This window comes from Protopterus annectens, chromosome 7.part1 (assembly GCF_019279795.1).
Source record: "Protopterus annectens isolate FY-2018-M chromosome 7.part1, PAN1.0, whole genome shotgun sequence".
Taxonomy (NCBI): Eukaryota; Metazoa; Chordata; order Ceratodontiformes; family Protopteridae; genus Protopterus; species Protopterus annectens.
This window is the reverse complement of record NC_056740.1, coordinates 58,700,679-58,728,486: the sequence shown is the minus strand read 5'-3', so window position 1 is coordinate 58,728,486 and position 27,808 is coordinate 58,700,679. Positions and strand designations below refer to the sequence as shown.

At 42.3% G+C, this 27,808-nt stretch overlaps 1 protein-coding gene across 1 annotated transcript in view; it reads right to left on the bottom strand.

Moving 5' to 3' along the window:
- Positions 1–27,808, bottom strand: part of KBTBD12 (kelch repeat and BTB domain containing 12) — a 1,334,674-nt gene that overhangs the window by 118,309 nt on the left and 1,188,557 nt on the right. The window contains exon 5 of the mRNA XM_044078545.1: positions 27,485–27,682. Coding sequence (XP_043934480.1) covers positions 27,485–27,682 — 198 coding nt within the window. The remainder of the gene's footprint in view (positions 1–27,484; positions 27,683–27,808) is intronic.

Sequence of the window (27,808 nt, the reverse complement as noted above, 5' to 3'; positions counted from 1 at the left end):
ACCCTGGGCCTTTTTGCTGTCGAAGGTTGAGAGCCCCTGTCTGGATGAGGCTGAGAGCCCCCTAATTAATGAAATAAGGTCCTCTGCTAGACTAAGGATCTGAGAACCTGTAGTGGGTCCCTGAGGGATAACCCTGGGAGGCATAGATTTTGAGTGTTTAGCAGCTTTAGCCCTAGATAATGCCTTAATAGACATGGATGCAGGAGGCCTGGCTGCACCACGTGCTGGTGTAGTTTTGTCTAAGGGAACGGTGTCGGAAGGTTCCTGGACACCAGATTCCAAAGGAGATTCAACAACCGAGACAGTAGTGGCCTCCGGGGCCGAGGTTGTCGGTTGTACGGTTTCGGTGGATGGTATTACCAAGGACTCGGTTTCAGCCGAAACCGAGACACTCGCGGTAGGCCTGGCCACGGTTTCAGCCGAAACCGCGGGCCGTGGGTGTCGGTCCTTGTCCTCGCGTTTCTTCATTAAATGTGAAGTCGGAGTCTCCGACACATTTTGTAAGCAAAACTAGCCCCAAAAAATTCCTCCGCAAACTCCGACCGACGTCTTAGAGTGCGTCGGTTGAAGGAAGCACAGGCGGAACAGGTCGAGACGTCGTGGTCTGGGCCTAGGCAAGGTAGGCAGTAAGAGTGGAAATCCTTATGAGGTATTTGTTTCCCACAAGTTAAGCAATTATTAATTTTATCTGACATCGGCTGAGTCAAGAAAGAGTCCCCAACGGGGTACTTAGCTTTTGAAGTCTTCGGTTTAGCTGAATTACAGGAGCTGGCCGACCAGCACTTGCGAACTGCTTCTGCTTCGGGCACCACGCGGCAAGAAAGACTGAGGAAGATGGCGTCGGCTGACGCTTTTATACCCCAGGCGCTCTGACGTCGGGGAAGGGGCGACATCAGCCGATGCCGGACCCAGACTTTGGAATCTGGCCGACCGAAGGGCTGCCTGAGGCAGGACAACCCATAAGTGATGACTGCAGATGCATCCTTGAAGGACATCCATACTTGCCAAGGCCAGAAGGGGGCAATGAGAATTACTGAACTCTTTAGCCGACTTGCTTTCTTTAGAAATTTGGGAATTAAGACCATAGTAGGGTAAGCATAAAGGAGTTCTGAGGGCCATACATGCATCAGAACATCTCCTGGTGACTCCCCTTGAGGGAAAATAAGAATAAAATACTTGCTGCACTTGTTGGGGGGGGTGGCAAATAGGTCTCAACAAGGTTGGCCCCAGCTCTGGAAGATCATCTCTGCTACCGACTGATTGAGAGACCACTCGTGGGTCATCAGAAAGCATCTGCTTAGTTTGTCTGCAAGCACGTTGGTCTTCCCCAGAATGTGCATCGCAGTTAGAAAGTGGTTTGATGAGATCACCCATTCCCAAACCCTCATGGCCTCCCTGAAAAGGAGATAAGATCAAGTTCCTCCTTGCTTGTTGATGTACCAGACTGCAGACATTTTGTCGGTCTGAACTGCAATAGTCCCAAGGGAAAAGCATCTTGAAATGCTTGCAACACTAATAGGACTGCTATCACATCTAGGACACTGATATGCAACTTGGTCTCTTGGGGAGACCACATGCCTTGGACAGTTATTCCCAAGAAATGACCCCTGTGAGATCACTGTGGCTACTGGGCTCGGTAGAACAAAGGGTCTGCCCAGAAAAAGATTGTTGGATTGTATCCACCAACAAATGTGTTGCTTGCAAATCGGGGTGAGCTTCACTTGAAAGGACAGGGGTTGTTATTGAATGGACAGCTGTACAGCTAGAGCAGGGGTCTGCAACCTGCAGCTCTGGAGCTGCATGTGGCTTTTCCACCCCTCTGCAGTGGCTCCCTGTAGCTTTGAAAAATAATGGCCACTCTACCACACAATACACACACACACACACACACACACACACACACACACACACACACACACACACACACACACACACACACACTGGGAGTCATCGAGCGACAGACTTTAAATATTTCTCTTATAAACTTATAATCTTGCTAGAGTAACATGGTTTCTGTTGCCGTCCATTCCCCACACACTGAGAGTGATTGAGCAATCCCCTGGCAGCAGCAGCATCTCCTGAAGGGAAAGGTTTCCATACCTTTCACACCTCTCAAAGTTTTACCACAAGAAATCTGGACAGAGCCACAAATAAAGGGGAACAAAGGAACAAAAATAGAGACGGACTTTAAATATTGCTCTTATAAACTTACTAGAATAACATGGTTTCTGTTAACATGCATTTGACACACACACACACACACACACACACACACACACACACACACACACACACACACACACACACACACACACACACACACACACAGTTACCTCTCAGCTGTGCAGATTTTTGCAGAATGTCCTGACTTTTGCCTCATATTTTTGGCCTGTTTCTCATAATACTGGTTTTCTGGCAAATCATTTCATTCAGGGCTGAAGTCATAAAAAATAGACAGAGATTTGAGTTTCAGACTTCATACCCTTCAGAAAATGAATGCTGATGCAAAATCTGTTACTCTAGCAACTTTCTAAGTTTGCAAGAGCAATATTTAAAAAGTGTCCCTATTTTTGGGCCTTTGTGCCCCATTATTTATGGCTTTGTCTAGATTTCTTGTTCTAAGATGTCAAGAGATATGACACACACACACACACACACACACACACACACACACACACACACACACACACACACTGAGAGTGATTGAGCAATCCCAACAAAGGAACAAAAATAGGGACGGATTTTAATTATTGCACTTATAAACTTAGTTCTTTTATATTTAGCATAATGACTGTATATAAAACTTCTTATGCTGTGTTATCTTCATTTTAGGGGTCAAATAGGTTTTGTGGCTCCCGATGAATTTTAATTGGTGGGAGAGGGGGGCAAAAATGCTCTTTTGATAGTGAAGGTTGCAGACCCCTGAGCTAGAGTCCATTGGAGAACCTGCATAAAGAAGCGTACTAGAGGAAGTAGAACTATTGCAGCTATCATTGACCCTAGTGCTTGAAGTACCAACCTTGCTGGAGGAGATGGGTTGGCAAGGGTAGTCTGAACCTGGTTTCTGGTAGATGTAACATGGTGAAGAGGCAAAGATGCTACCTGCGTTGCTGAATCCAAAACTGAACCAATGAACTACAGGCAATTAACTGATGCAAGTTTTGATTTGGCAAGATTTATCATAATTCCCAAAGTTTCACAAATCTGGAGCAAACAATTCCTGGCCTGCTGTAGCAGATGCTTGGAAGGGGTGGTGAAAAGCCAGTTGTTTTGATATGGAAACATTTGGAATCCCTTCAGCTTCAAGTGAGTTGCCACTACTGCCATGCATTTGGTAAACACCCTGAGGGCTCCCGTGAGTCTAAAGGGCAGAGCTCTGAATTGGTAATGACTGGCTCCCAGCTGAAAGCGAAGGTGTCTTCTGGATTGTCTGTCTATTTTGATGTGATAGTGCTCATGCTGAAGGTATATAGAGCATATCCAATCACCCTTGTGCAGAAAATTATTTATTTATTTTTATTTACTTATTTACTTTTGTTTACCGGGATAGTCTGACTGGGTGGAAGCCCAATTTCAGTGGAGCCAGAGGAGAAAAGCTCCAGCAATAGATTACAGAACTTTTCAAATACACAAAATATACACATCATGCATAATCATTTTCAAAATAACATATACAACAGATTACAATACAGAATTTTTCTTGTACACAGAATTTCCTGTTACAGATGAACAGAATATAAGAAACACAGTATGCACTTTTCATAGGTATTCAACAAGTTACAGAGGTTTGATTATGTTATATTACAGTTGTAAATTAAATTGTGAGAGATTCAAATTTGCTCATTGAGTCATTCAATTAGCAGAAATTAAGTGATTAAGGCACAGAAGTAAGGTGACTATAAGCAGGGAATATATGTTGAGAGCATGTTGAGTAGCTGAATAGTGAAAAGGCTTATCCTGGACAGGGGCATAAGCAAAGCCAGTTGTTACAGAGGTATATTCTTTTAGGGGTTTTTTGAAGTGAGATGGGTTGGCAGTGGTTATGATGGGCTGGGGGATAGAGTTCCATTTTTTGGAGATATAGCTAGAGTACAGAGAGTCACCTGCTATATTGTTGGATTTGGAGACTTGTAATAAGGATTTGATGGAGGATTGAAGAAGACAAATGCTAGTGTAAGGTTGAAACATTAGTTAAAGGGCAGGGGTTTATCGGGATTGTGAACTAGTCTGCGAGCAAGGGTAAATTGAATGTGTAAGGTGGTGGGGTAGTTCTAGCCAGTGTAATTGATGTAAGCCAGAGTAGTGCTGATGAGATCTGTGTAGAGCGTTAGTGATGAATTTGGTAATTTTATTGTAGCAGGTTTCTAGCTTTGTTAGATCAGTTTTACTTAGGTTTGTGAAGAAAGGACAGGCATATAGTAGGATGGAGAGAAGATGAGTTATGGCTATATCTTGTCTAGTGGTATCTGTAAGGAAAGACTTGATTCTATATAGCGAACCTAGTTTAATATGTGTGTTATTGATGGTTTGTGCTAAGTGTAAGTTGAATTTCAGGTTATTAATAAGCATGCCTAATAATTTTATTTGGGTTATGGCTGATATTGTGGTGTTGTTGCATGAGTGTACTTGGAATGGAGATGGGGATCACATGATTTGTCAGGGTGAAGGAGCATTAATTTGGCCTTGGAGAGGTTCAGAATTAGTTGAGATTTAGATAGCCATGATTTGACTGCTAAGAATGACTGCTGGGTCGTGGAGACAAGTTAATTAAGGGAAGGTGCAGCGCATATAAGAGTAGAGTCATCTGCATTTTGGACAATGGAGGCTAACAGTGTTGATGAGATGCAGTTGGTTGGTGAAAATACTAAAAAGTAGGCGTCCAGGAATAGAACCTTGGGGCACACCCAAGGAGATAGGTAGGGCAGGATGGACTGAACTGTGACCATTCGGAACTTTGCTTTCTTTACATACTAGTTCAGTTTGCTTAGATCTAAAATGGGTCTGAGGTCCCCTGTTTTCTTTGGCACTAAAAAGAAGCATGAAGAAGTTCCATATTCTGTCTGGTATAGTAGTATCTTCCGGATGACACTTTTTTCTAGCAGCTTTTGGATTTCTTGTGTTGCGGCCTTCCTCTGATCGGGTGGCACGCCGGGAAGTTTCTTCTATAGATGATGAGGCAGAAGGGAAAGGCACAAGGCAGCAGAGAACTGAGAAAAGCGACTACTTTCCTGATCTAAGTATTTTGTTGCTGTTTTTACCTGAGGGACCTTCCTTTTCTTACTTTGAACAAGTTTATACTGCTTCATTACTTGTTTTTTGCATTGTACATTATCTGCACTTAAAGTTACATTTGGTCGAAAGTTTGTTGTTAAATTTAACTGTTGAGGCTACCCACTAAAGTGAGCTAGCCTGTGTAAGCGATTTATTACTGTTTTTCCTGCATTTCTGTGTACTTTTTAACTTAAAAAACAAAAAAAAACAATAAAATATCCTTGTTTTCCCGCCTTTCTCGACTAGTTTAGACCAGTATACAGGCTTTGCTGTAGTCTGGACTGTGGTGTAGTTCCTGTGTTGTCCATTGCCTTACTTGGATAGAAGGAAGTTTCTTTGCTCACCAGTGGGAGTGGGGAGCCTTGAGCAGCCTATCTGTCCCTGAAGGAGTGACCTCAGCACAAGAGCTTGTAGTAATTGGTTGTTTTGGACCATTTCCAGCTCTTTTGAAGTTCCCTGTTTAAAATCCGCGTGTGCATGGCTTTGCTCGATTGTGCGCATAGCGCAGCGCTGGTTAAACAGGCTTAAACTATTCCTGGCTCCGCCAAGTCTGCACTTCAATTTTTCCCTTAAGAAAGCTCTACTTTCAACAAAATCAGTCTATTCACTTTATCATAAGCCTAGCACTTGCTCCTAAAACCATTCTTTTAAGTGAAGCACCCTTAAACTAACGTAAGCACTACATCCACCTACAACCCGTGCTAATACCCACTTCCCTTCAAAGTCCTCTCTCTGACCCAGTTACACATCACCCCCTTATACTATTCTGGCATGTCGAGTGGTATATTACTGACGTCCCCTCCAGTTCAGCTGGTTAATCTGGGAATCCTGAGACAATGTTACAATTGTCTCATGTACACAGACAACCCTCTCCTCCTCCCAACAAACACAAACACATGTGAGAGATGCAACTATATAGCCAAACTGGAGGCTGAACTCTCTCAACACAGGAATAGCAAGACCAGACAGGAGGAGAAGGTAACCACACACACAATAAACCCAGTCTCACATAAACCAACCACAACTGCAAACCAAACACATAGTAACACAAAGACATACTCGGAGGCTCTAATAAAAAACTTACCGAAACAACAGAGGCTCCCAAAGCAGACATCCAAGAAAACACCACCTCAAAACTCTGCACAAGCAACACATAGTACACAAAGTCAGTGTGCCAAACAATCACAGCCCTTAAGGTGAAACATCATGCCAGATACACTAGTAATAGGTGACTCTATAGTCAGACACACTGACGTCCCGCTTACCAGGCTGAACAAAGAGAGGGTAATGGTGAGCTGCCTTTCGGGTGCTAGGATCCGCCACATAACACAAGCACTCAGGTCACTCCAAAGCAAGTACAAATATGACTCTGTCATTGTCCATGCCAGCGTGAATGACCTGAGACGTACCTCCTTGGACTACATGAAAAGAGACATAGAGGAGCTCTCTGATTATGTAGCCCAGGCCGGTATGACCCTGACCCTGAGCAGCATCTTGCCCTCACCAAGAATGATGCCACAATACAAAGACAAGATGATCAGCTTTAATAATTGGCTCAGTTACTGGTGTCATTCTAGGGGGATCCAATGTCTGTCTGCTTGGGATGACATGCTGGACAAGCCACGCTGCTTCGCAAGGGACGGCTTGCACCTGTCACCACTGGGCTTCCGGATATCGGCTAAGGCTCTTGCCACCTCCATAGTGCCTTTTTTAGGCAAGGCTCAAAAGACAAACACACCACCTTAGAAAACAATAAAGGAAAAAACTTAGGGTAATGCTGCTCAATGCCAGAAGTCTAAATCTCAAGATGCAGGCTCTCGAAGCACTCCTCAGTATGGAGAGCATCGATGTGTGTACAGTAACTGAAACCTGTTTCAAGGCTCCTGAGAGCACCCCAGCCCTACCAGGTTATACCTCGTATCATGCATTTCGGCCCCAAAACCTGGGGCGAACCACAAAAGGAGGGGGAGTGTCCATATTTATTAAAGACACCCACACCTCCAGGTTAGTGGCAATGCACGAAGCATCGGAGACCATCCACGTGCAACTAACCGTAGGCAAAACTGCTATACAACTTGTAGCATGCTACAGACCACCCTCGCAATCTCAGGAACTCCATTCAGCCTTCCTGAAGACACTGGAGGATATGAATGTCTCACCAAATACCATCATATTGGGAGACTTCAACTACCCAAACATAGACTGGGTGCATTACTCAAGCCCCAGCACCCTAGCCCAAAGGTTCATGGAATTCATCAACTCAAATGCGATGGAACAACTAGTCACCTCCCCCACAAGGGGAAATAATATACTTGACCTGATCATCACAAACATGGGGACAAAATGCTCAACACCGGAAGTATACCCCTCACTAGTGAGATCAGACCATAAACTAATAACCCTAGATATTCATATCCCACCTCCACCCCCAGCACAAAAGACCATAGTGAGAAACTTCTCAAAAGCCGACTTTACACTCCTTAGGACTGAAATGGTATCCTTCAAGCCCCCTGGGCCAAACGAAACCACATCCCACACTGCTGAATCCTTCACAAATGCTTTCTATGGGCATCTCCAAGAATGCATGGGTCATGCAATCCCAAATAAAACCAAGACCCTTTCCACCAAAGGCAGGTATCCTATCTGGTGGACCCCAGCCATAAACAAACTTTATAACAAGAGAAGGAAGCTACTGCAAGACAGAGCAAAATCTCATAAAGGGAAGGCATCCCTGATCAGCACTAGCAAAAAACTACATTTGCTAATAAAATCATCAAAGGCCAACTTTGAGAGAAAAATCGCTAAGGACACTAAAGATAATCACAAGGCCTTCTTCAGTTATGTTAGAAACCTGGGCAGAAACCCTCAGATATGCGCAGAGTTAGTTCATAATGGCAAAAAATACACTGAACCCACAAATATTACCAACATACTGGCAGACAGGTTCAGTGCAAATTTCTCCCCTCCCTCTCCCCCAAAAGGCGAAATAAATATCTCAGCTGAATGCAATCTCCCTGAAATCTCAGATGTCCAGGTGAGAGCTGCCCTCAGCAAAGCTAAAAATACAGCATCCATGGGACCTGATGGTGTCCCGGTTTGCGTGCTACGTGAACTCCTAGAGGAGCTAAACCCGCACATAAGAACGCTGTTTAATCTTAGCCTTGCTACAGGATACGTCCCTGAACACTGGCATACAGCTACAGTGGTCCCACTCCACAAAGGTGGCACTCTACAGACCCTGGAAACTACCGCCCCATAAGCTTGACCAGCCTGGTCTGCAAAGCTATGGAAAGGATCATTATGGAACTCATAAACAAAGACATCGGGGACCTACAGACAATTGACCCTACCCAGTTCAGCTTTGTAAAAGGCAGATCCTGTCTTTTGAACCTGGTGGACTTTTTTGAAATAGTCACTAGAGCCATCGATGAAGGCAAAGCAGTTCATACAGCCTACCTGGATCTGGCAAAAGCCATCGACACAATATCAGGCATCATCAGCAAGCTCAACAGCTTAAATGTAAACCCATTTGTCACAAGATGGGTTGCAAACTGGCTAAAGGACAGAACCCAGAAAGTCAGAATAGCTGGAGCTATGTCAGACTCTAAGCCAGTCACAAGTGGAGTCGGCTCTGTCTTAGGACCCCTCTTGTTCGGCATTTATTTCTCAGATGTGCAGACAAACATAGGGGGGTTGTGGCTGACAAAGTTCGCAGACGACTGCAAACTAGGCGCCATAGTCGACACACCAGCTGACACATGCATCCTCCAGAAGGGCCTCACAGAAACAGACGACTGGTGCCAGAGTCATGGCCTTAAACTAAATGCCAAAAAATGTATAGTCATCCCCTTTGGAAAAAAACAAAGTACCCACAAATTACCACATAAGTGGTAATCCATTAAGTACGGAAAAAGTAATCAAAGACCTGGGGACCCAAGTTGACAGTGACCTCTCATTTGACACCCACATCGCCAAAGTGGTTAGAAAGACCTTCTACCTTGCCCACCTTATCATGAAGGGATTCACATCCAGATCAAAGGATGTCATTGTACCCTTATATTCCTCCCTTATCAGGCCTATGATTGAGTACAATGCCCCATTTGGTATGTACCTCACCCAGCACCTGCAGCAGCTGGAGAGACCCCAAAAGTACCTTACCAAGAGGATCAAGGGTCTCCAGCATATGTCATATGCTGCCAGACTGAAAAAGCTCCAGCTCTATTCAGTAGCATACCGCCTGCTCAGAGGTGATCTGTGCCTTACGTACAAGGCCATGTCCAATTCAGAATTAATGGACATGCTCCACCTCAAAAAATCCAAATCCATCAGAGCCACGAGAGCTAAAGATCTAAACCTCAGCACAAATATGAACAGGACCTGATTTAAGTATATTTTTGTGGCTTTCCCACTACTATATACCTAGCGACTGCATTTCGCCTGTTTTGCTGCTGTATTGAAAGTGATTTCTGCATTTATACTGTTTATTGCACTTTAAGTTTCTAATTGTTACTTTAAGTTTCTAATTGTTACAAATTGTATCTGTAGGCTACACACTCAAGTGTGCTAGCTGATTTATAGCATTTATAGCTTCTACTGTCTGTTTTCTCCTTGTTTCTGAAAAAAAAAAAAATATCTCTTGTTTTCCCGCCTTACTGAACTAGAGTAGTCCAGTTTCAGAGTTGCTGATCCCTGGGCTTTTGTTGTAGTTCCTGTTACTGATTCATTGCCTTATTTGGAAGGAGGGAAGTTTCTTTGCTTACCAGTGGGAGTGGGAAGCACTGAGCAACCTGTTAGTCCAATTTGGTGAGGTTTCAGCCAGTAACTTGTAGTCCATTGGTCGTTTTGGGCCAGTTCCTAGCTTTTTTCAGCCCCCTGATATAAAACACGCTAAACGCGTTTTTCAGCTTGTACCAACTCAGCACAGATCCTCGTGGTGGCCAGCAGAGTGATCCAAGCATCAGAGAGCTAAAAGAGTGACTTTTACCTGATTTAAGTATATTTTTGTGGCTTTCCCACTGCTATATACCTAGCGACTGCATTTTGCCTGTTTTGCTGCTGTATTGAAAGTGATTTCTGCATTTATACTGTTTATTGCACTTTAAGTTTCTAATTGTTACTTTAAGTTTCTAATTGTTACAAATTGTATCTGTAGGCTACACACTCAAGTGTGCTAGCCGATTTATAGCATTTATAGCTTCTACTGTCTGTTTTCTCCTTGTTTCTGAAAAAAAAAAAATATCTCTTGTTTTCCCGCCTTACTGAACTAGAGTAGTCCAGTTTCAGAGTTGCTGATCCCTGGGCTTTTGTTGTAGTTCCTGTTACTGATTCATTGCCTTATTTGGAAGGAGGGAAGTTTCTTTGCTTACCAGTGGGAGTGGGAAGCACTGAGCAACCTGTTAGTCCAATTTGGTGAGGTTTCAGCCAGTAACTTGTAGTCCATTGGTCGTTTTGGGCCAGTTCCTAGCTTTTTTCAGCCCCCTGATATAAAACACGCTAAACGCGCGTTTTTCAGCTTGTACCAACTCAGCACAGATCCTCGTGGTGGCCAGCAGAGTGATCCAAGCATCAGAGAGCTAAAAGAGTGACTTTTACCTGATTTAAGTATATTTTTGTGGCTTTCCCACTGCTATATACCTAGCGACTGCATTTCGCCTGTTTTGCTGCTGTATTGAAAGTGATTTCTGCATTTATACTGTTTATTGCACGTTAAGTTTCTAATTGTTACTTTAAGTTTCTAATTGTTACAAATTGTATCTGTAGGCTACACACTCAAGTGCGCTAGCCGATTTATAGCATTTATAGCTTCTACTGTCTGTTTTCTCCTTGTTTCTGAAAAAAAAAAAAAAAAAAATATCTCTTGTTTTCCCGCCTTACTGAACTAGAGTAGTCCAGTTTCAGAGTTGCTGATCCCTGGGCTTTTGTTGTAGTTCCTGTTACTGATTCATTGCCTTATTTGGAAGGAGGGAAGTTTCTTTGCTTACCAGTGGGAGTGGGAAGCACTGAGCAACCTGTTAGTCCAATTTGGTGAGGTTTCAGCCAGTAACTTGTAGTCCATTGGTCGTTTTGGGCCAGTTCCTAGCTTTTTTCAGCCCCCTGATATAAAACACGCTAAACGCGCGTTAGCCTTGATTTAGCTGAGTTGCCACTGTAGCACACAAGAGCAGCAGCAGTTAATCAGGGTTAAACTATTCGGGCTTCCTAAAGTCCACTCTTCAAATTTTCCCTTAAAACAGCCTTCCTTGAACTGTACTACTGATCTAACCTGCGTATCCTATAACTAAAAAGTTCATCTCTACTTGATTCCCAAGTAGACTATTCTCTATCTGTATAGCCTAGCACTTGCTCCTACAGTACTTTTCACCCTGATATAGCACTTTTATTATAGATAGTACCCCACCTGTCTAAAACCCCTTTCTCGATCACCCACATCCCCCGGAGTCTTTTTTAAGTTTTTTTGTCTATTCCTTCTAGCATGTCGAGGGATCAGTTGCTAGTGTCCTCTCCTGCTCAGCTGGTGAACCTGGGAATATTGAGGCAATGTTACAATTGCCTCATATACACAGACAACCCTCTCCTCCTCCCACAAAACACAAATACATGTGAGAGATGCAACTATACAGCCAAACTGGAGGCTGAGCTCTCTCAACATAGGACTGGCAAGACCAGACAGGAGGAGAAGGTAACCACACACACCACATACCCAGTCTCACATAGTACTATCACAACTTCAAATCATACACATAAAAACACAAAAACATACTCGGAGGCTATGATGAAAAATCTACCAAAACAGCAGAGGCCACCAAAGCAGACACCCAAACAACTACCACCTCAGGACACAACACATGCAACACATAGACCACACAGTCAGTGTGCCAAACAGTCACAGCCCTTAAGGCCAAACACAATGCCAGACACACTGTCATTGGTGACTCCATAGTCAGACACACTGGCGCCCGCCACCAGATTGAGTAAGGAGAAGGTCACAGTAAGCTGCCTGTTGGGCGCTAGAATCCGCCACATAACGCAAGCACTCAGGTCTCTCAACAGCAGGTACAAGTACGACTCGGTCATTGTCCACGCTGGTGTAAACAACCTGAGATGTACCTCCTTGGACTACATGAAAAGAGACATTGAGGAGCTCTCTGATTATGTAGCCCAGGCAGGTATGACCCTGACCTTGAGCAGTATCCTACCTTCACCAAGAATGATGCCACAATACAGAGATAAGATGATCAGCTTTAATAATTGGCTTAAACTCTGGTGTCATTCAAAGGGGATCCAATGTCTGTCTGCCTGGGATGACATGCTGGACAAGCCACGCTGCTTCGCAAGGGACGGCTTGCACCTGTCACCACTGGGCTTCCGGATATTGGCAAAGGCTCTTGCCACCCCCATAGTGCCTTTTTTAGGCAAGGCTCAAATTCTAAACCTACCACCCTAGAACACAAAAAAGAAAAAACTAAGGGTAATGCTGCTCAATGCCAGAAGTCTCAACCTCAAGATGCACGCACTCGAGGCCCTTCTCAGTATGGAGAACATCGATGTCTGTGCTGTGACTGAAACCTGGTTCAAGGCTCCTGAGAGCACCCCAGCACTATCAGGTTTTACCTCATATCATGCGTTCCGGCCCCAAACTCCAGACAACACCAAGAAAGGAGGGGGTGTCCATATTCATCAAGGACACCCACACCTCAAGGTTGGTGGCAACGCACGATGCATCGGAGACCATCCAGGTGCAATTAACCATAGGCAAAACTGCTCTGCAATTTGTAGCATGTTACAGGCCACCCTCTCAAGCTCAGGAACCTCACATAGCCTTCCTGAAAACACTGGAGGGGATAAATGTATCTCCAAACACCATCATACTAGGCGACTTCAACTACCCTAATATAGACTGGGATCACTACTCAAGCCCAAACACTCTAGCCCAAAGGTTCCTGGAATTCATAAACTCAAATGCCATGGAACAACTAGTCACCATCCCCACAAGAGGTGAAAACATACTTGATCTCATCATCATGAACATGGGATCACAATGTTCAACACCGGAAGTATACCCCTCACTGGTGAGATCAGATCATAAACTAATCTCACTGGAGGTCCTCATCCCACCCCCACCTGAGATAAAAAAGACCACAATGAAGAACTTCTCAAAAGCCGACTTCACACTTCTAAAGACTAGTGTGGTCACCTTTAAGGCCACCGAGCCGGCGGCAAACATTACTCAAGCCGCTGAATCACTTACAAATGCCTTCTACCAGCACCTACAGGACTGCATGGATCAGGCAATCCCAAACAAAACAAAGACTCTTTGTACCAAAGGCAAGCGTCCAGCCTGGTGGACCCCAGCCATAAACAAGCTCTACAACAAAAGGAGAAAGCTACTACAAGATAGAGCAAAATCCTTAAAAGGTAAGACACCTCTGATCATTATAAGTAAAAAACTAAGAGCTCTCATAAAATCATCCAAGGCAAATTTTGAGAGAAAAATCGCTAAGGACTCAAAAGACAATCATAAGGCCTTCTTTAGCTATGTTAGAAACCTGGGAGGAAACTCCCAGATATGCTCAGAATTAGTTCAAAATGATGTGAAAATTACTGAACCTACAGACATTGCCAATATACTGGCTGACAGGTTCAGTGCAAACTTCCCCCCCCCTCCCCTCCAAAAGGAGAGATATTTATACCAGAGGATTGTAGCCCCCCAAATATTTCTAACGCCCAGGTGAGAACTGCTCTCTCCAAGGTGAAAAACACAGCATCCATGGGACCGGATGGTGTCCCCGGCTGTGTGCTCCACGAACTCAATGAGGAATTAAACCCGCAGTTAGGACAGCTGTTTAATCTTAGCCTCACCTCAGGATACGTACCCAAGGAGTGGTGCACGGCAACTGTGGTCCCACTTCACAAAGGCGATGCCTCCACCGACCCTGGAAATTACTGTCCCATCAGCTTGACAAGCCTGATCTGCAAGGCCATGGAGAGGATCATAATGGAACTCATAAATAAAGACATAGTGAACTTGCAGACTTTGGATCCAACCCAGTTTGGCTTTGTCAAAGGCAGATCATGCCTTTTAAACTTGGTTGACATTTTCGAAACAGTCACCAAGGCCATTGATGAGGGAAAGGCAGTCCATACAGCCTACCTCGACCTGGCAAAGGCTTTCGACACAATACCCCACTCAGGTATCATTGAAAAACTCATCAGCTTAAATGTAAATCCATACATCACAAGATGGGTTGCAAACTGGCTAAGTGACAGAACCCACAGGGTCAGAGTTGCTGGAGCCATGTCAGACTCAAAGCCTGTCACAAGTGGTGTCCCACAGGGCTCAGTCCTGGGCCCACTCTTGTTCGGCATCTACTTTTCTGAAGTACAAGCAAATACAGGAGGGTTATGGCTGAGAAAGTTTGCAGATGACTGCAAACTGGGCGCCATAGTTGAAAACACATCTGACACAGATATCCTTCAGAAGGGTCTCACAGAAATGGATAACTGGTGCCAGAGCCATGGCCTAAAGTTAAACGCCAAGAAATGCATAGTCATACCCTTCGGGAAAAACAAGGTTACCCCTAGCTACCATATAGGTGGCAATCCACTGAGCACAGAAGAAGTGATCAGGGATCTGGGGACCCAGGTTGACAGTAACCTATCGTTTGACACTCACGTTGCTAAAGTAGTTAGGAAGACCTTCTACATTGCCCACCTGATCATGAAGGGATTCACATCTAGATCAAGGAGGTCATCGTCCCCCTGTACTCATCACTCATCAGACCAATGATTGAGTACAATGCCCCATTCGGAATGTATCTGACCCGACACCTGCAGCAGCTAAAAAGGCCCCAAAAGTTCCTCACCAAAAGGATAAAGGGTCTCAAAAATATGTCTTATGCTGCCCGACTGAAAGAACTGCAGCTCTATTCAGTCGCTTACCGATTGCTCAGAGGTGACCTGTGCCTGACATACAAGGCCATGTCAAACCCAGAATTGATGAACATGCTTCACCTCAAAAAATCTAGATCCCTCAGAACTACAAGGGCGGGAGACTTAAACCTTGACACGGTTATTAATAGGATGTGCTGGAGGGATTATGCTGTGGAACAAAATCCCGGTACATGTGAGGCAGAGCACCTCACTGGCCTTGTTCAAGAGAAATCTTGACCATTGGATGGGAGATCACAGATATACCCCAGGGATTACCTCAGTGTCACTGCTTGACAGAGGCACAGCAAAATAATGGGCATAGTATTTCTTCAAAATAAAGGGGTGGCGAAAGCCACAAAACTCTAGGCTAGGCTTGTAAATGCCCTTGGGCAGATAGCCTAGTATGAACCTATGAACCTATGACATGCTGGAGGGATAGATTCGTAACCCAGAGGCTTCCCGCACTCTGGAACAGGATACCTATCCATGTTAGGCAGAGCCCCTCACTGACTCTCTTCAAGAGAAATCTGGATGAATGGATGGGTGATCGTACGTTTACCCCGGGGGTCATCTCTGTGTCACTGCTAGATAGAGGCACAGTAAACTAAATTTAATTTAAATTGTACACTTTTGTATTATTACATGGGGTGGCAAAAGCCACATACACTTTGGCTAGGCTTATAAATGCCCTAGGGCAGATAGCCTAGTACAATACTATGAAACTATGAAACTATATAATAGTCTCCAGATATTATTCTTAGTACCTGTAAATCTTGAGCTATATTTGCCAAGGTGTCTAGTTGCAAAGAGAATCAACCCCTGACTGCCTCCAGAGCTTGAAAGTTGAGCAGCACTTCAGGGGCACTGAAAGGCCCTGTCTGAAAAAGAATCTCTAAAGCCCTGGTTCTGAGGACCTCCTGTGCCTCTAGGACAATGTCTACAATTAAAATTTCCTCCTCTGCCTCTGGAGGAATTATCCCCATGTGAATCTTGGAAAGGTCCTTGAGATTTACGGAACCGCATTTCCTTACCACCTCTCTGGTTCTTAGAGAAGGTTCATTGAGATGTAGAAAACTTGACCTTCACGCAGACAGGGTCTTTTCATCTTATTCACTGCAGGTATGTGTATCCTTTACTGACGGCCCAAACAAAGGAGTGTTATCAAATGGGAGGTTAATAAAGGAAGTCTTAAAAGACTCTGCAAAGTCACATAGCTGCATCCAGGCATGTCTCCTTATGGGGATACCTGAACCAGCTGCTCATGAGGTACCTTCAGCTGAGTGAGAGATTAACCTCACTGAAGCATTTGATACAGATAAAAGAGTGGCCAGTTGAGAGGATGCCCTTTTGAAATCCTTAGCAGACATGGACTCTGAGAATGTATTTAATAGTTCTTTCGTCAAATCTCTCTGAAGTCTAATAAAGTGTGCCAGGTAATTTAGTGACCTCAAAGCAAAGTTAGCTGAGCAAACACTCTCTTTCTAAATCTGTCCGGTGCTCTACACTCTCTGTTAGGTGGATGGACAGAAGAGCTCTGTTCTGCTAGCTCTTTCTTAGTGGCTGCTGCCACCACCATAGCATCAACTGGGACTCATTTGCTTCAATGGGGTCTGTCTGTAGGGAGGGCCAAAAACTTGTCAGGACATTTAGGGATGGGCTCAACAGTGTCTGTCTCTTTCCATGCCTGGTGGGAAACCAGATCAATAAGTTCATCCTCTGGGGAGGTTATCCAAGACGTAGATGGGCCAGAACCAAAAGCCTCCAAGAACAACGACTCTTCCAGCAAGGGATTTTTGAGAATACCAACTGCCCTTCTATTTCAGGATCTCTAATATATCTCCAAAGGAGGTGTCATCCAGTGGTGACCCTGGGAACCACTCTCCTTCATCAAAATCGGTATTCTCCATGACAGACTCCATAGGGGAATCTATGTTTCTCCTTTTGCACATTCTCTTCTGGTGCACCTACACCATGGGGTATTCTGGTGAGATGTCAGAAGAATGGGGAAGTTCCTCCACTGGAACTGCTTGGACACTCATTGGAACTGGCTATCCCTGTGGAATAGGTCTGATAGCTCAGAGCTTGGAAAATATGAGAGAAAAGGAGGAGGATATAAAATATGAGAAGATGGTTATTTTTGGAGAGGAAAAAGCCATCTCCACCACCTTGAAAGACAAAGGCCTGGGGGAAGCTTCGACCCACTCCCTTGGAGTCAAAGCTCTCAAAGAAGTTGATCTAAGCCATCCATAGATCCAAGCCTCAGGGGTGGAATAGGATCAGAACTGTCCAGGGCTGAAGCTCTGAGGGGGAGGGATGGATCCAACAAAATTGGAGCTGAACCTATCCCCTTGTATTTGATGCCAACACTTCAGCTCCAAGACCCATTCTGATCTTGGAGTATTGGAGCAGAAGCAATCAAGAAAACAGTCAGAGTGGAGGAAGAAACTTTCCTCAGATCAGACACTGAACCTCTCTGAGATGTTCGATCCTAGGACTCTGAAACTACCAGATGAATCAGAGAAGGAGGAATGATAGTCTTAGATGTGACAGGCATACTCATGGATCCAACAGGGGATGGAGCTGGTAAGACCCTTATCCAGATCTGAGGTCTGAGGAAATTTTGCATCAAGGCCCAAGGGCCAATCATGGACCAAAGCATATCTTGGTGACTCTCCCTGTGGAGGGATCAGGGCAAATAACCTCCCGAACTTGCTGTTGATGGGAGAAGAAAAAATATCACAGTAAAGTTGACCCCATCAATGAAAAATATCTCCCACTGATGTTTGATTGAGAGACTGCTCATGAGGCATAAAAGTGGAAGTCTATATGTGAGCATGTTGGTTTTCCTTGGTAAGTAAACTGTCAAAAGAATACAACCAGATGATATCACCTACTGCCATACTCTTGACGCTTCTTAACATAACGGGTAAGATCTAGTTTCCCCCCATATGCTGATATACCAGACTACATACATGCTGTCTGTGTTTATCGCAATTATCCCTGAAGGTAGAACACCTTGAAAGGCCTTCAACTCTAGTGGGACAACTCTTATCTCCAGGACATTGATGTGCAGAGTGGTCTCTTCTAGGGACCATGCACCTTGGACTGCCCTTCCTAAGAAATGCCCCCACCAAATTTGTGAGGTGTCTGTGGCTGTAGACTGAGGAAGAACAAAGGGACAACCTTGAGATACCTCTTTTGAATGAATCTACCAAAGAAGGTATTCCTTGCAAACTTTGGAAATCTTGACTGTGTAGCTTACAGGATGTAGAAGTATAGATCACTATACTGAAAACATCTATTGAAGGACACACATATGATACCTGGCTAACAGGACTAGAGTTACTGCAGTCCTAACACTTGGAGGACTAGTCTTGCTGTTGGGTGGGAAAGGCAGATCACCTTCATAACCTGAGACCCAAGAGCACGAACCGTTTTTGGCTGAACATGTCTAGATGAGCACCTATGAACTCCAAGGTCTGTGTAGGAATAAGCTGTGATTTGGCATAGTTCACTGTGATGCCCAGAAAGTCACATAATTGGAGCAAGTAATCCCTTGCTTGAATCAATAGATGTCTGGATGGGGTGGTCAGGAACCAGTCGTCTAGATAAGGAAACACCCAGAATCGCAGCAGTCTCTGGTGAGTTTTCACCACCTCCATGCATTTGCTGAACAGCCTGGGGGTAAATTAACTCTTCAGCCTGAAGGAACACCCTAGACATTGCTGGGTCAGCCCTGAAAGCTTCCAGAAAAACTGACTCCTCTTGGGAAGAGGTATCCGAAGACCACCCACCTCTCTGTTTAAGAAGTTCTAGTATCTCTTCAAAGAGACATAATCATGTAGTGATCTGGGGAGCTCTACCCTTTCATTCAAGTCAGTGTCTTCAGTGATAGATTCCTGTAGGGAATCTAGTTACTTCCTTTTGCATGTTCTCTTCCTATGGATCTCATCAGTGGGATGGTTTGACGAATTATCAGAAGACGGTTGGGAGTCCTGTATGAGGACTGGCTGAAGGCTTGAAAGGGGTGGCTGTTCCGGTGGAGTAGGCATGGTAGGATCAGTGCTCAGAGTCAGTGAAGTGAGGGTAGGAAGCAAAGAGGGCAATGACATCCTTTCTTGGGGTAAAGAAAAGGCCCTCTCAACAACCTAAAAGGCAAAAGGTCCAGGAGAAACAGCAGATAATTGCATAGAAGGAATGACCACTGGTGCTGATTTTTGTAACCCTGTAGGATCCTGCATTGAGGAAGGGAGTCAGAGCCAAGCTATCTAATGTTGAAGAGCAAAAAGGCAAGGACAACTCCAACAGGCTTGGCGTCAATTCCAACCCCCCAGAGCCAACGTTGATGCTTCAGTTCTGAGAGTACTCCTGCTCTGAAGAGGTTGGAGCCAAATGACTCAAAGGAACAGCTGGCATAAAAAAAGAGCAGTTTTTGGATCCAATGAGGACATCTTGGAAGATCTTGGATCTGAGGACTCTGAAATCACTGGTCAGATCAGAGAATGAGAAGCACCTTGATACTGAGATGACAGCAGTCTCACAGGTCCGATGGGAGATGGAGCCAGAAATAACCCCATCTGAATCTGAGCACTGACAAACTTCCTCATCATCCTGTCCACCTCTGTTTCTGACAAGCTCCTAGAAGAACTACAGGATGAAGTAGTAAACAATGGCCTTGAAGACCTTTTAGGTGTTTCCTGTAGAAAGGGTGAATGGAGCTGAGGGGATCAGATCTGAGGAGACATTGGTTTTGATGTAGGTGGAGAAGGCATGGGATCTGAGGTTTCTGACACTTTAGCTGGTGCCTCAGAGGTCAGAAACAAATGAGGAGAATGAACAGGTGTCTGTTTCCTGGACTCTTTTTCCTTAGATGCCAAATTAATCTTTCCTTTACCCATTTTACAGACGGGATTTAAGCCCCAGTCAAGACAGAAGCAGCAGAAGTAAGGAAGCAAACCTTTTAGTACACACTTATTCCTCTTGTCAATTAAGGCCCAGGAATTAAACCCCAAACAAACAGAACAATCCACATCCAAATGGACAATGCCCAGACAATATACACACACACCTTGTTGGTATCCGAGTTAGGTATTTTATGCTCACAGAAGGAGCACTTTTTAAAACCTGTAGGTTTGTCAACCATAGTATAAGCTAAACTATTTCTATAAGAGACAAGCGACTGTAGAAAGAGAGAGAGAAAATACCAGCAATGGTAAGCGAGTGATACCCTAAAGGTGGGTAAGAAAAAGAAAGGGTAGCAACACTGATACAAAGAGAATACCCCAAATGGGTAGAAAGGCCTAGCAGGGGACAGAAAAGGAAAAGGAGAAAATGTGAAGAGAAAAGATAGAAAAGACAAGTAAATACTATGTTACAGTAAAGGATGGAGGAGGGAAGCAGCTGACTATATAAAATTTTCACAAAAAAGATATAAGGCTATTTCTAATTCTCTGAAGTAAGCCAGGAGAGTGAGGCACTATAGGTAAAGGGAGAAGCTCGACAGCTGGATTCGTGAGTCTGGTTAAAGTGGCTGAGTAACATTCAATGTCGGATCTGAGACTCATCAGTTGAGAAATGAATGAAAATGACAGCATCAGATCTCTTATTCCTTGCTTAAAATACAGTTTCCTAAAAAAGAAAGTAAGTTTAAATAAAATAATATGTGGTAGGTTTTCCGCACAAAAGGGAATTTATCTACCTAGAAGTGAAACAGAGCAAGTCAGCTGTTGATCTTCGAAAGGCCCCAGAGGAGTGCCTCCTTCGGCGATAAGAAACCCTTGAAGGGCTTGATGTCCAAACCTGTCTTTTAGTCAGCTCAAGCTGATTAACTGTTTGGTTTTATGGAAGATGTCCTAAATCAATGGAAGTTGGATGGCTCTTATATCCGAAGCAAGATATAACCAATATAGCTTAGGCTACTGCAGCAGTGATCAATATGATGACCACCATGTGTAACCCCAAAACTACATTTTCTGACAATTTCCAAAGAAAACTTGTTTGAGTCTAGGAAGGATGTAGATATACGTAAAGCAGTAATGAGCACCTGGAAGAAATGTAACCATTCTTTTGCAAGGGAATTCTAGAAACGGACAGACCTGTCCTAAAGCTGTATTAAATTAAGACAATTATGCTATTGTCTAATAAAACATAAAAGTAAAAAAAAAAGTAATCTAATTTCCTTTTAAGTAAACATGCAATACTAAAAAAAAAACACCTGCATAAAACTATATAGAATGGCCCTCTGCTACAGTAAACGTATTGCAGTTTGCACAGCAGAGTTGTTTCAATTTCATACAGCTGCAGTACTTGAAACTTAATGCTACTTAGAGCTGCTATTTTAGCCCATATGATTTTACCTTATTTGGGGCTTCCCCTCTAAAGTATGAACTGTAGAAACAAGATAATATTTCCAAAATACAAAACTGAAACTTCCAGGATATCAGTTGCCTTGCAGCTGTGTGGCCTGACTGGCTATACTTCTGATCATCACATATTATGTAGTGGCATCAGATGGAATTTATGTGCCTGTTCTTTTCATCCTTAATTTCTGCTATCTTTAATGATGCAGTAATGATGATATGTGTTCAGCTTAAATTTGTAAATATATTTATATATCACAAAATCCTTACCATCCCCTTTATTCAATGTTATTAATTATTCTAACTTTGACTCTTACTCCTACCTAAATGTTATCTGTAATCATAATCAGAGCTTTTCATAACTATTTTTTTACTTTTTCTCTTTCACACAGATATCCTGTTTCTCACATCTCCCCCAAGTGCTCATATCAATGTTTTACATGCTGAAACAGTAACTAGCATGTTACACTAAAAGACAACCCTTTTTGTCTTGCTCCCCTATGGTCAGTTCAGCATTAAAAGAAACTCTCCACGGCGGATATGTCACTTTAAGAAAGAGTTCCTCACTAAACAAATACTACATATTTGCAAATTCAGCTGTATTTTACAGAAAAAGAAAAACAAAAACCAGTATTGGTTCAACTACTATACTTCATTGAGTTACTATGTACATTACTATCCATCCATCAACCAATAACACACATATATATAAATATATACAAATATATAAATATAAAAAGAGTGAGATATGACTATAGATTACATATATATACACATGTACACACACACACACACACACACACACACACACACACACACACACACACACACACACACACACACACACACACACACACATCTATCTATCTATACATATATACAGATAGATATATGGGTGTTATATGATTTATCACTGAACTCATTTCATTGCCTTTTGAAATATTGATTTTTTTCATTTGTTGGTCAAATTGTGTAATAGTTGAATTTCATTAGATTGACTGTTAGATAATTCAAGGGGGCTTTTCCCCTTTCTTTGAGGTTGTGCAACCCTGGAGTTGTTTATTTCATTTTCTCTCTGAACTCCCAATCTGCTAATGGAGGGAATTTGCAGGAGGACCTCTCTGTGCTCCCATTCTGCTTATGGAGAGTCCACTCAAACATTCTACTGTATTTCGCCCTCTCTCTTTTTACATTTTGTAAATATTCCTTGCATGCTTATAGTATACTACAGTGCTACTTGACGATAGAGTAGTACACTTATTCTTGTATGTAATTCCTCTGTATTGCTGTATTAACCTTTTATATTTGTAACCTGTGTTATTGCTGCATATATCTATATCTATCTATCTATATATATATATATATATATATATATCTTTGTATATATCTATATATCTATATATATATATATATATATATATATATATATATATATATATATATATATATATATATATGTATATATATATATATTGTTTATATTCTGTAATTTTTTTTCTGGGACTTTTCCCCCCAGGGCTCTGCTGAAAATGGACACCAGCTGTCCAGTTGGACCATCCTGGTAAACAAATGTTAAATAAATAAATAACATAAAATTCTGGGGGTGTGCGGGCAGAGCCCCCATACTGTGGGTGTATGGTGGTTGAATCCTCCCTCCATAGAAGTTTTTGTTTTACGTTTGGCAATAACAAATGCAACCTATTGATTTACATCTGCAATTCCTTTTTTCAATGATTTTGCATTTTTATAATCATTAATCCATTCAGTAGTAAAAAAATGCGGACATAATACAAACCTAAAAAGAAGATACACATAATAAGAACAGGGTTAGCTGTAGTAGCATTGCAAGGGACCTTCAAACACCTCGTACAGGGAGAGTCTCATCTGCTTACTGTAAGACACCCTTTACTTTTGATCTTTTCCTCTGGGATGAGGAAAAAGTTCAGTACTGCTATGTATTCAGCAGCATTCTTTTCTCCTGAAATCTTCTTCCACTTTGTAGCCATGATCATTCATATTATACTATAATGTACATGCAAAAGGCAGAAGACAAAAGGAGAAATAAAAGCATCAAAGACTTGGTCAGATGAATACAGACTTGACAATCACTTACAAGCCCACCATCCATCACTGCTTATCTTCAACCATAGGGTGTCATCCTCTTGTGCCCAGGCAAGGCCTCACCATACCCATTGGGTGATGTTGCCAGGTCTCCTTTGCCTTTTAACTTGACTGTTTCCACTTGCTGCCTTTCTGTTATCTATTTTATTGTGAATACTCATGTCCTCATTCCACATATTGGTTAAATCTAGTGCATTCAGATCCCCATTATTGGCTTTCTCGATCTTCTAAAAGTGGATCTATAGCTGATGCCTTGTCCAACTGGTTCTCCTCCTAATGACTTTTTGATGAATGCTGACTTGTATATCACAGCTAGAACAAACCTGTTCATTCCACACAATATTACTGGAACCTTATTTCCTTGAAATCTTGGTAGATTAATTTCTATCTCTCCTGCTTCATTCTGCAAAACCTGCCAGCAGTTAGTTTTCCTCTTTTATTTTATTGCAGTTTCACAGCTTACTTCAGTGGCCTGTACCTATAAACACATCTCACCATACTACACATACATTCAAAATGTAGACTAGCTAGATCATAGCTCCTTCCTGGCACCTATTCTCAACAGCAGGGTAACATTGTTCCTTCTTTCTATGCACAGCATCAGAAAAGTCCTCCTCAGTCATTATGAGCTGCCCAGCTAGATTTCATCATTTTCCTATAGGTGCCTGATGGACTACCCACACTTTGGTTCGCTGAATGTGACAGTTCAAAATAATATGTTTCAGTCACATAACACAGTATATTTATTGGCTTGTGTACTTCTCATGCCCTGTCATGTCACATATCCAGCCCTTCTTCAATGCTAATTTATCAGTTTCACTCAGGACTTCATAAATTTGATCTATTCAGTATATTCTGTGCCCTCAAGGGGCCTGATCATTCTGAAATTCTCTCCATTCACAGTTCTCTGGATCATCATCTCTCACTCATAAAATAGCAGTACTGTATCACATTTTATGTTACTTGCTCCTGCCAGATCATCTTTTCTTCAAGATCTTTTGTCTGCTTTTCTGGATTTCCAGGTATTATATGTAATTGTTCCATTTTTCATTATATTCCATAAATATATTTCTTGAGTCCTCTGATGTCCATGTTGAGCTCTTCCAATTTGCTGCCGATTTAGTCTCCATATTAAATGACCTGGCTGCAATGGATAACTCTCTATTTTGATTGAGTAGAGGATAAATTCAGACCATATACTTCATCACACCACAATAAAAATACCAGCTGATGGCACTGAAGCTGCTAAATCTGGCTATCATGAAATCGTTGCTTCAAAGTAATACCCTCCCCAAGGCCAAGATGGTAAAAAATAACATACACAGACAAGTAATGCAGTACATTTTGGTCATGTACAGGCTGAGCTGCTTACTAAGAAATGCACATATTCTAAAACCTCAATACTGACATCTCCTAAGGACAACATTTTTAATAACTGTATTACTCATTTGGAAATACATAACTGAAAACTAGTTATCTTTAAAGAGTAGAAGTTGAGGTGCTGACCAGTTTGTTATTGCTGTTTATTAAACTTGAAGCCAGCATTTTAGTGATGACTATTTGAAAGGCATTTGACTGCTTGCTGAGCAGATCTTCATACAATGGTAACTGTAGTCTGCTAGCATGAAAATGACTTATTTTAGCGAATAGTACAGACTCACTTTTAATGGAAATTTGTTAATGTAAATTTTGAAGGAGAGTGACAAACGTCTGAATTAGAGCAAAATAACAGCAGGTGTTTTATTTATTTATTTATTTTTTTTGGTTCTAGTCTGTCTTTTAATGTACCTCTATTCTAGGTGTATTCATCTGCACTGACTTCCAACTTTAGACAGAAGTCTTTGTGAAATATTTACATGCTGGCTTTCTTCCCAAGATAGCAGGCCAACGAAGCTCAGAGAAACCTTACATACTCCTGCTCATTCTTCTGTTCATAACAGTAAACAATCTTAATTTTTTCCAGGCAGCTTAAAGGCATGAATGACTGGGATTAACGGCCATCTGTAAATGTGCAGAATATCATTTTTCTTCTTCAAATAAATCAACTAAGCTAATGAGGGGAGGAGGCAGAGCATGAGACTAAAGGCTGCTTGACAAGAAACTGATCAGTATCTATTCTCTGCTAATGAAAAGGAATAATGATAATGTACATATAACAAGACTACATTAATGTACTTAACTGTTCTGCTAAATATTTTATTTCTGTTTAGTAGCCAAAACAAAATATGTCAGCTCTCTGCCACACCAGATACAGGGTGACAGTCATTTTCAGAAATACATTTCGAAAGCAGGAACTTATTAAAATTTTACAGACCTGAAGTAAAAACAATAATTTTTCTAAAAGAATGATTTTTCCTAGTCAGAAATTAAGGACATTTTGGCAATACTAATATTTGTTTTTGTTTATTCCAGTTCTGTTTACTAAAGATTGCATTGTGCAGCAGAAATTTGAGTGGACATATGCTGATTCACGCCAGGTGTGCAAGTCACCTCTGAAACAGATACAAATTATTCTTAATTACTATATGGCTTTGTATAAAGATTTCCTATAGCCTGAAACCTATGATTTCATTTTTGCATTCCAAGGGATGAAGACCTGTAATAAACAATCAATTCATTTTTTTGTACCTTTTATTCATTTATATATTTTTTTTACATATTTTCCTCACCACCACCAACACTGCTTGCTGACCATCATCCCTCCTATTGCTTGACCAACTCTTGTTCCCCACAGTCAAGAGTCACTCAGTGGAGATGGTTAACAAGGCAGGAATCAGGGCTTTTTTTCTCAGCCATACCCCATTTATCTTTTGGTGACTAACATGCACCTTATGTTGAACTGTCCCAGTAGTGCGTAATTACATCAAGGCATGCACTGATACTGACCACAGTGCATTCACATTGCTTGGTCATATATAGGCCTTTACATCAGGTCTCTCACCCTGATCTCTAGCAGGCAGGGTACTTTAATGTGCTGTAGCAGATGATACACCCCCCCCCCCCCACCAAGACAGGAAAGTAGGTACTGGCCACTTCATTTCCATTCTTTAAAAACAGCTTGTTCTACCAGCTAACTTAATCCAAGCTATTTGCATCATAATTGTGATATCATCTCTCTTTGAGACTTCTTATGCTACAGATACAAAATGATCCTCACGCATATGAATGTAAGGAAACTTCAGTAGTTTGCTCCTAAGAACAGAGACATATGTTTTTAGCCTAAACTGAACCCATATAATGCCTGTCAAAGTAAACCCTAAACCCGTAATCAAGAAAAAATATAGATTTCTAGATCTTGTTGCTGCTACAAACTGTGATATCTGCAAAGTAAAAGTAAAGTAAAAAACGAAGTAAAAAAAATGTACATCTTAATAAATAACCAGGAACACAGACTGGATACCCATATCTCTGAGGTAACTAAAACAGTATGAGGTACAGCTGACAGAATGAGTAAGTAAAAAAAAATTCTGTGTTTTGTAACTATAGACACCAACTTCTTTCTAGCCTTTAATGTGTGACCTTCAATACTTTGGATCGCTGTAACTATAGATACCAGTTCCTTTTAGCTTTCAGTGTGTGGCCTTCAATACTTTGGATGATCAGTGATTAGATCTTTGCAGCAGACGTATAATTACAATATGGTAAAGTACACTACAGGCAATACAGTGACAACTTTTATAACTCATGTGGAAAATGTCAGACTGTTTACGGTTTTGCTTTCTAAGATATGACCTTACAGAATTGATTTGCCCCTCATGAAGTTTAACAGTAGATTTTATCTGCATTTCTAACGTTTTTATTACCTGCACCATAGAATCCTCCACACAGATATAGTTTACCAGCCACAACCCCTGCATTCGTACAGTTGGTTCTTAGGGATAAAAATGGTGAAGGTAGAGAGGGTCCTTCTCTCCAAAAATCTCCATCTGGATTGTAAATTTCTACTGCATCAAGACACCTTCGAGCCTGGCCTCTGTCTCGACCATAACAGCCAATCCCACCTACACAGGAGAAAACAGCAATAAGACCAGAATTTAGTACAAAGTAAGTAACACAGACTACTAAGTGCTTCAGGTTCATTGGCATATATATTAGGCTAATGGCCATCTGGGCCTTTATAAGCCTAG